Source organism: Eublepharis macularius, chromosome 5 (genome assembly GCF_028583425.1).
Source record: "Eublepharis macularius isolate TG4126 chromosome 5, MPM_Emac_v1.0, whole genome shotgun sequence".
Taxonomy (NCBI): Eukaryota; Metazoa; Chordata; class Lepidosauria; order Squamata; family Eublepharidae; genus Eublepharis; species Eublepharis macularius.
In genome coordinates, this window is record NC_072794.1 from 130,301,158 (window position 1) to 130,311,167 (window position 10,010).

Genomic DNA, 10,010 nt, shown 5'->3' on the forward strand with positions numbered 1-10,010 from the left:
CAAAGCAGGGACAGGTTCTGAAGAGAAAATCATTTCTTCTTCATCAGAGAGAGGTTTTTTCAGGATTCAGAGAGCATTAGTCATATTGTTGGGCTTGCACTATTCCCACTAGTAGGAAATGCTTGCTATTCTTTTTCCATAGGTGTCTAATATTGCACATCAATTGATTTTAGCAAAAGAAAGATTGCTACATTCACAAATAAGAAATAATGTTTCATCTTTATGTGACATGAGTGAAACCTCTACATGCCAATAACAATAACTAGTTCTAACGATGCCAAAATTTTAAATGAAAAAGGAAATACAGAATTTTAATCATAAGCTAGTGTTCTGCTGAAAAGAAATTTGGAACTGGACACATGTCCTGATGTTTTTGCCCTACCACAACAGATAGAACCATCAGCTGGTGAACACACAAACACATTAGCCTTCCTTATACTGAATCAGACCATTGGTATTGTCTCCTCTTACTGGCAGCAGCTCTCTATGGTCTTGGATCTTCCACATAACTTACTACTTGATCCTTTCATCTGGAGATGCTGGGGATTGAACTGGAGACCTTCTGCATGAACAACAGATACTCTTCCACACCATCAGCAAAGGTATGACTAGATTAAGCATAAGCATAGCAACTACCGTTGGTTGATGCACCATCTAAACGTTATATTTTTAAAGCAATAGTTCTTCTGTTTTGCATTACATAAGTTTTAACAATGCCAAAGTTCAGAATTCACAAAAAACCTACCTTTCCCTTCAGACAGATAGGGCTGTCTGTCCCTTTTATCTTTCACTTGACAATCCCCTTTTTATTTATTTATTTATTTATTTATTTATTTATTTATTTATTTATTTATTTAATTGTTTATTTATTTATTTAATTGCATTTTTAGACCGCCCTTCCCGTCAGACGGGCTCAGGGCGGTTTGACAACAAATTAAAAACAGTAAAAACATTATAAAAACATTAAAACATCGTATAAAAAACCATTAAAATTGGCAGGTGTAGAATATTAAATATTAAAATGCAGCATTGTCCCTGTTGGTAGAAAAGAGGGCCAAGAGCCAGCCAATTGGGACTCTTGGAACTTTCAGAAAGGAATGGGAAGGGACATCGGAGGAGGAAAAGGAACATGTTAAATTACTCTACAGAGAGGTTTAGGATTAGCCCTTCTTACAGTCTCTCTTTTTTTTAAATATATATATATATATTGGTGAGTACATAAATTTTACATAAATTCCCCATATTACCTAGAAAATTTATATTACCTAGGTAATTTAGGTAATTTAAATTTAAATTTAGGATTAGCCCTTCTTACAGTCTCTTGAAGGAGAAGCAGAACGCGTTAGTATTTGGCTAGAAAGGGGCACACATTGAATTATTATCACTGAAATGTAGTTTTCCATAGAAATGGGAAGCTACAGAGTAGAATGAGGTCTAAACATTAAAAGCTCAAATGAACTTTATGTTTTAAAAACCTGATGGCCTATTGTACCCCCACAAGGAAGACTGGCAGTTTCTGGCTAGCTCTTTCACTTAGTTTTTATAGTGAAAGTGTTTCTCTAAGGCTCTAATTCATCTATATTTGGATATAGTTTATTTCTGAACCTCAAGACATTTATTCCCTCTACGAGAAAACAAACTTCTGGTTTTGTCTGCCTCTCATCTTCTTGGTATATATGAGCAGAGAGGGTTAAAATGGGTTAAATCCCAAGGCACAGGAGCAGGGGAACGTGTCTCCACAGAACACCAGAGGGAGGTGGGAGAATGACTGACAAGAATTCAGTATTTACCACACAGGTGGCTACCAAACTTTTTCAGGCCAGAGATTAAGGATTCACTGGCTGCTCTATTATTTTAATTATTATTTTAGTTTGCCTGGTAATGGAGCAGAGTGGCATGGGAGTCAGTCTTCTCATATTCAATAAAACTAGAGGTGTGCGCACTCACCAGCCCATAGATTGCTGCACTTACAATATTTAATATTAATTTGAATACAGAATGAGCAGTTCTGCCTCCTGCCAAAAGAGCTGCAGCAATACCTGATGAAGCAACAGCAAGCATGATCATCCTTTTTTGCAAACTGTGGTAAAATTAGACTTATAACAAACATCATATCCCTCCTTTCACCTAATGGGCACTCAAGGTTGCTTACATTATTCTCTTCACCTATATTTTATCCTCACAGCAGCCCTGTGAGCTAAGTTAGGCTGAGTGTATATAACTAGCAAGGCCAGGCCCCAACCTTCAGTGCCGAAGTGAAGATTCAAAGTTGGATCCCCTTAATCCTAGCCTAACATTCTAACTATACCACACTGGTTCTGATAGCTCACGGAGGTTCTTAAATCCGCTTTCCTTTGTAAAGAAGGAATTATTTTCCACCCTTCCTGTGTGTGCTGCCTTTCTCCCTAGTATAGACCAAAAATGATTTACATCATTCTCCTATCTTTCATTTTATCCTCACAACCACTACCACTTTTGGAACATTGAATTCTGGGCCAGGATGTTCTGATTCTCTGCATTTTCTGGTGAGTTATGCCTACTACAAAGAACCTTAGCTTCCTAGCATAGAGGTGGGGGTGGAGTTCTCAAGATAATATGGGCCAGAATGTTCTGATGCCCTTCATTTTTAGTATAAGTACCACTGTTACCCAGAGGTGGTGGCCACGTTTGAGACTCCTAATTTTATTCTCTGAGGAGTCCAATGTGCCACACTCCAACAAACAGACCTTTTTATTATTACAGATAACACAAATAGAGGATAGTTGCAGCATATTAAGTGGGATCTTTTTATGACCAAAACAGGAAAACCCCTCAAGGCTTCTCTCACACTTCTACCAAAAATGAACAAAGAAATAATGCCCACTCAAACTCACAGTGAACAAGATGTTACACCACTCTAGGTTGAAGCCTTGCGGATTATAGTGACACAGTCTCCCCACATCTTCCCCTTCTAGATTGGTTAGTTTTCCCACTCTTGAACCTTACTTCCAAAAGTTTGAATGTTCAGTGGAAATTGGATGCATTTGGATAAGGAAATTGGATACATTTGGATAAGGACAGTTTAGATAAACTTCCATACAATTTATTGATAAAGTATCAAAATCAACATAAGTACAAGTAAGTTTAAGTACAAGAATTGCTTTCTTCACATGTTTTGGTAAATTGTTTTAAGAAATGCATTTTTTCTTTTCTTTTTTTGGTGGCTGGAAGCTGGCAAAAGGGTGGAGGGAAGAGAAAAATCAAGAGCAGAAGAGGAAAGGGGTTTTTTTTGGGTTTAGTCCTTATATTTGAAAATTCTGCTTATTCTGGGACAATCTGGTCAAGAATTATTGAGTTTGGACAGAGGCAGCTGCCTGCAATTATTTAGTAGTGAGAAAAAGGCACTCTGTGCTTTCTCAGAAATGCTTTGTCTTCAAAGTCTCATTCCTAGCATTGAAAACAAAGTCCTAGTCTAAGCCCTGGTGTACTCTTGGCACAAATTAATTAATGAAGTCCAGAGGCAACTTCTTTCTCTCTTTACAATTTGCCAATGAGGAGACTTTGAATGAAGGCTGCAGTCCCTTTCCTATTGGATTGGGACAGAGAGCTGGTTCTAGAAATGCATTATACCTTTCCATTCTTTGCCAATTTTCTTGAAATTTTGGGATGGAAGACTCTTTTGGGGAAGATAGTGTTTTTGAGAATTTCATCTCAATTTGATGTATGGAGCGGTTAGAGGTGGGAATCACCCATGTAAAATAATGACCCCAAAGAAGTGACATAGAAAAGAACCTGAACAAAAAAAAAATCTATGAACAAAACAAGTCAAGTTTCTATATACTCACCAATGACATCTGCCTAGGTTGCTCACCTGGATTCTAAAGTAACAACTAAAAGAATATAAACAATTTTTGAGATGAACTTAGTAGCTTTGATTGGTCAGGATGGAATATCATGCTGCAAGAAAGGAATGAAAATGGGAAGAATTCCCAAGTGACTAAGTCCACTTCAGTGTCAGATCAACAAATGAAACTACTAAGGTCAGGTCACCAAATAACTGTTAGATAGGTTCAAAGCACATGGTTTAAATAAACAGATTGTACAAGAGTTTACCTCATAATTTAGTACATATCCAGAATAGCACAGTGAGTAAGCGTTTCAAAGGTTGCTGAGTGTCACAGATTCAATAGCTGTTTTTACTACCCATAACAGAGGCAGTTTCCATACCAGGATTTCCTCCCAGATGGCACACAACATGCCCCCACTTTATTTAGGAGTTTCCGCATGATCCTGTGTGATCTTTCCAAGGATGGCTCCGTCCTGGGACTCCCGGGGCTTTCCCCTTTTAAGCTGAAGCAAGGGAAACCCTTCTCAGTTCTGACTTAGAGGGCAAATGGCGGTACAGCTGCTGGCAGGGATTCTATGTGAAAGTATATTATAAATAATACAGAAAGTGTATTACACAGTGTGAAACAATAGACTTGCAAGTGTCCCCCTCCCCACTCTTTAGGATGCTCCCCAGGATGCTGGAAAAACTCCATGATTTTACAAAGTCTTTGCTTGGTGACCCTGCTGCTTTCCTTCACTCCTTGGGGTACCCAAAACAAACTTGTCATCACCTGCTGCCACCAGTAACTCTGAGAGTATTACCTGCAAATGGAGTTGCACATCTAACACTTCTAACCTGAGTTGCTGTTTAGAGGTTGTGTCTCATTGTTGCATCTCCTGCTTTGCTCTGGCAAACTAACAGGGACAATCTACTGCAATGTCTCACTTTTGAGTTATCATGCACCAGGGATGGTGACAGAGCTTATACACTGCCTCTCTCCATTACCATACTTGTGATAACAAGTATTATTATTGTTAAATATATATATATAGCCTATCTTTCTGCCCTTACCACAGCAGCTAACAGGTTGAAAGCATATATAATAAAAACATCTTAAAAACTATTAAAAGTAAAATAGAAAAACATCATTCAAACAACTAAAACTAAGTTAAAATACATATACAATACAATGAAAACACAAATTAAAAAACAGTTTAAAGACAGAGCCTGATGCTCTCTCTTTGGTAATCCCAACAGTATGCATTTGACTCTGATTTTCTTCTGATTAATCAGACATCTGCCCCAGCTATCTCACCTTCTCAACAAAGTTTTCAGTCATATCCCACCATATCTCTTAAGAGTATAAATCAGGTTCATGAGTGAAGTTAGACTGTTCATAGTGTGATTATAAGCAAAATACTTTTCCCTGGATAGCAGATAGTGTGCCATAAAAATGTATTAACTCCACCTGAACATACATGAAGTTGCCTTATACTGAATCAGACCCTTGGTCCAGCAAGGTCAGTATTGTCTACTCAGACTAGCAGCAGTTCTCCAGGGTTTTGGTTTGAGATCTTCAGAAATTCCAAAACATGATTTTAGGTATTTTAACAGTGCAATCCTATGGAGAGTTACTCCAGTCTAAGGCCATTGACTTCAATGGGCTTAGACTGGAGTAACTCTGCATAGGATTGCATTGTAAGTGTACTTATTGTGGCTTTATAACACAACACCACTATACACATGTTAACCTTCTTAAAGAATGTAAAGCTTTAAGACATCAAAGCAAAACACAATATGATGTTTCCAAAAACAGCAGTACACAGATTGAGTGAGATTTAGTTGGATGATATTCCCTAGCACCACATTGGTGCATTTCGCACTCAGTTTTTAGATCGCGTTTGCACCTGTATTTCATCCCATGTTTCTGTGGATTTCACACTCAGGAAGGAGTCATGGAATGCCAATCCGCAGCATGTCAGTGGTTTCTCCGATTTTTCCTCCTGCGGACATACTGCGAAGTTAACGTTCATTCGCTGCAAAACGGCTCCCAGCCCGCAGTATGCTAGTGTGAAAGCGTTTGTCCCTTTTTTGCTTCCCTAACCCCCGATTGGACAGTCTGCCGGTCTAGCCACTCCCACCGGCCGCAGCTCTCAAAAATTTTATTCCGCCATTTTTTTTTCGGTTCAGTGGGGGCAGTAACGTTTATGCGTTAACTTCATTCCTGTCCTGACCTATTTTCCCTGACGCTCCGGTTGTGCTCTTTCCAATTAGCAGCCTTCCAGCACAGCCACAAATCCCACTTTCCCTTTTTTTTTTTTTGCTGAGGGACATTGCTCGAGAACCGAAAATCGGGTCATTTGACCAAGGCGGACCAGTGAGAGCTCGAGCAATGCTTGGCGGGAGAGTCGTTCATGTCGTGATTGTGCGCACATGTTTTTTCCGACAATCAAACTCCCGATGGCCACAAAATCCCTTTTTTTTTCTCACCCTTTAAACTGAACATTTTAACGTTTAAACGTTCATCACACAACAAAAACGACATCAGGAGAGGGTGTTGCGTGCTGCGAGACACGAAAATTGGGTCATGTGACCAAGCCGGACCACTGAGAGCTCGAGCACTGCTGGGCGGGAGAAGTTCATTCCTGGTCTATCTAACGGCTCAGATGGCGATGCAGAAAATGGCTGGACGAGGAGTGTCGTGGAGGGAGAGGGAGACACTGGATCTCATCGACTTCTGGGGAGAGGAGAAGGTCCAGGAGTCACTGTCAATGTGCCACAGAAACATAGACGTCTTCGAAAAGATCGCGGAGCAGATGGCGGCAAGAGGGCACAAGCGCACGGCTTTGGAATGTCGGACGAAGACCAAAGCGATGCGCCAAGAATACAAACGAGTGGTGGCACACAACTCCAAATCCGGAAATGCACCCACAACGTGCCCATATTATGCCCAGCTACATCGTATCTTCAGGGGCGATGCCAGCATCAGGCCACAACGGGTGGCCAGAAGCCTCTCCCTTCCGCGTGCCGACACTCCGAGACCAGTTCAATTTGAGGGGTCCGAGGAACTGTTTAGCCACCCGATGGTGACCCTGAATCTACAATCTGTGGATGTCACAGCAAACGATCAAGGTAAGTATGTTTCCTGCTGTTGTGGGTCAAGCGGCAGAATCCTGGGGAGGGATGTGACCACTAGGCGAAACGTTATAACGTTACAGATAGACAATGCCCATTCTTCCTATGAACTTTGCCGGTGTCAGGCCCTTGCCAAAGCAATCTATCTGTGTTGGCACTTGTAATGGTGGGTGTGTGAAGAGGGGCCTAGGGTGGGGGGATGTGGTGGGTATGGATTTTTCAAGTGATCCTTTGCTCACCTGCAGATTTATTCCGTGAAAAACAACTCAAGCAGAAGCGACCCTGAAGTCACAGTAATCAACAAGTTTGGACATGCACCGGTGACATTAGATGTGTGGGAACCTGTTATCCTGTGACATCGTCAAGCCACTTGGGAGTTCACATCACTGGACAATACATGTTATTCTGACAAGAGTCTTCCATTCATACTCGCATCACTAATATCCAAACTTTCCTAAATATAACTTACGCTTATGTTTCTTCCAGGGGCTGCATCTGACCAGGAACAATTGATGGAAGCATGTGATGGGGGAGAGGTGGGAGAAGAAGGTAAGATCGAGTGCCATGATCCTGTTTGGCAGAGTGGACGGGGTGCATAAGGCAGAGACACCGTTGGCGTGAGGATTTCTGTTCTTTCTAGATAAAGGTGGTCTTAGAAGGGCATTAGGATCATACTGTCAATGAATTAACTTAATTGATTTGAATTACTTTGGATGATTGATTTAGAGGGCCTCCACAGTAGAGAAGACAGTCAGCTTAAAAATGATGTTTGCCAAAGTCATCACAGAAAGAAAGCCACAAAACTGTCTCTCGCTTGACGGTGCACGTGGGTGCGCCCAACATTCACAGTGGAAGGTTGGGCACCGACAAAGCACATAACTCAAGTTCTGCATTGTCAAAGAACATAATTGTTTTCTATTACCTTGCTCTTACTTGTATGCCACTTCAACTGTTCGAGCATTTAAAGTTGCCAGTCTCCAGAAGGGCTGGGAATCTTCCAGGAATTACGGCCAATCTCGGGACTGCAAAGGGGGTTTTCCCTGGGCACAATGGCATCTAAGTAGGACAGATTCTATGGCATAACATCGCATGCTGTGGCTGAGCTTCTGCCATGCACAGGCACTGCACCCAAATCTTTATGGATTTCGCAAACCAGAGCTGGCAACCACACATGAAGGTTTGGGAAAAGCAATAATTTCTTTGATCACATCACAGCCTCTATTTTTCAGAAAATAAACTGAAGGCGGAATTGGCTGGCTTGCCAGTCCCACCTTTTTGGGGGGGGAAAAAACCTGCTTTTTCATGATCAAAGAACTATTGCTTGGCCCAAACATCCATGTTTTATTGCTCGAATATATCTTGCATTGCCTTTGAGAACATGTGCGCTAACTTCGTGATGTTCCCTCTTCTGAGTGCGGATGGTGTCCCCGGAAACCACAAATGCTGGTTCATTGACATGTGAAGTGGCATAACCCCAAGTGCTGTCACTCATTATATTGCTTTCTGGGCTGGTGACATATCTTGAGGTTCTTAGACAGAGAAATGTCAGTCTCAAATTCTGTCTACAAGACTCTTTATCTGGAGATGCCAGGGATAGAATCTGGAACCTTTCACATGTACAGCATTAGCTATAATAATTTGGGCTGAATTGTGGCAGCATCCACACACTGTGAGACTCGCCTCCGCACTTGCCCTTTCAGTCCACCTCGCTCTAGTTTTGTCTGCTCTCACTGGCTGCCGCTTTCAACTAGAAAACCAGATTCAACCTCTGGCATCTCTATTCTGACACAATCATCAGAAAAATTTTTTCCTTTGAATTCCCACAGATTCGGACTTGACTCAGGTGGATGAAATCCCGGAGGAGCATGAGGACGGCGGTCGTCAAAATGTGGGTGAGTGTGCTTTTGCGGTCGTGATTCCTTCAACCCTTTCCAGAAACAAATTTCTCTCTTACAATCACACCAATTTCTCAATTCCTGGTTTCAGTCGCTGAAAATCAGCCCGTTGAAACCGCACCAAAAACCACGGCACAGATGTCGCCTGCATCTCGGCTAGAAAAGGCTAGAACCCGAAGCAGACGTGTGGCCTTGCTTAGCACCGTGGCAGAAAAGATGTTGTCTCAGGCAGAGAGAGAGGAGAACAACAATGCCAAGGAAAGAAAACAGACATTGACGGAGAGCCGAGAGTGGCGCATGCAATTTCTGGAAGCGGAGCAGAGAAGGCATGAGGACACTATGAGGGAGGCACAAGAAGACAGAAAGGCTTTCATTGAGGCGCAGCAGCAGAACTTTGAGGGCATCAACAGAGCGGTCAGTGCCTTAAGCTCCCTAACCGAAATTTTGCTGGGGGGAAACCGTGAGCAGAGTCACCAAGCCATGCCAGGACCATCATGTGGAAGGGGAAGTGTGCATAGATCTTCACAGGAGAACCCACCCAGAAAGAGGTGCCGTGTGATTAAACCCAGCAAGAAATTTGATTTGTGAAAAACCTTTGAAATGTGAAATATTACTCCTTTCTGGGGAAGTTGAGCAGGGCATGGGCCACGGCCAAATTCATTTCCCCTTTCCCTTTTTTCACTCTCCCACACACCCGCTGAGAGTGTGGAATTGCCTGGATCAACCCATCACAGCCCCAGGGACACAAAATTGGAGGAGGGAAGAGGAGGAGAGGCAGGGGGAAAGAACAACTCAATTGCATTGAGTCATCAGAAAAGGGAGATTGTTTGGTCCCGGTCACTTCATGTGAAAGTTGACTTCGGCAATAAATAAACATTTCAGATAGGTTTCACAGTTTGATTGTGGATAGGCATTATTTGGTCTGAGAAATTTTAAAACATGACTACCATATTTATTGTGTGTGTTTTTTGAAAATTTTTTAATGTTAACTGCTATAACATAACCAAACTATTTATTGTTTGTGCCGTTTAAAACTTTTTACTGTTAATCATTAAAACATGATCACTGTTCCTTTGATTGATGGATTATTTTGTCCAGGTCATTCCTCAGCTTGCCGATATCCTCCTTGGTTTCCTGTCTCAAAATCCTCAGCTGCCTCTCAAGGCCGTCAA

General features: G+C 41.8%; 1 protein-coding gene across 2 annotated transcripts; it reads left to right on the forward strand.

Annotated features, from left to right (window-relative positions):
- Positions 1-6,381: 6,381 nt before the first annotated feature.
- On the forward strand, positions 6,382-9,695 carry LOC129330166 (uncharacterized). Of its 2 annotated transcripts, XM_054980129.1 has the most exons (4): positions 6,382-6,940; positions 7,189-7,492; positions 8,770-8,835; positions 8,930-9,695. In XM_054980129.1, the coding sequence occupies exons 2-4, from the start codon at positions 7,417-7,419 to the stop codon at positions 9,424-9,426; spliced, it is 639 nt and encodes a 212-aa protein (XP_054836104.1). In that variant the 5' UTR covers positions 6,382-6,940; positions 7,189-7,416; the 3' UTR covers positions 9,427-9,695. The 2 variants fall into 2 exon arrangements, with proteins under 2 accessions (XP_054836104.1, XP_054836105.1); XM_054980130.1 differs by lacking the exon at positions 6,382-6,940 and having other exon boundaries at positions 7,179-7,492.
- The last annotated feature ends 315 nt before the right edge of the window (positions 9,696-10,010 follow it).

What these genes read in the sequence shown, in the direction of transcription:
- LOC129330166 (XM_054980129.1), top strand. Translation starts at nt 7,417, where the DNA reads ATGTTTCTTCCAGGGGCTGCATCTGACCAGGAACAATTGATGGAAGCA. An exon ending in GGGAGAGGTGGGAGAAGAAG is followed by an intron (nt 7,493 to 8,769) that starts GTAAGATCGAGT and finishes GAATTCCCACAG; the next exon opens with ATTCGGACTTGACTCAGGTG. An exon ending in CGGCGGTCGTCAAAATGTGG is followed by an intron (nt 8,836 to 8,929) that starts GTGAGTGTGCTT and finishes TCCTGGTTTCAG; the next exon opens with TCGCTGAAAATCAGCCCGTT.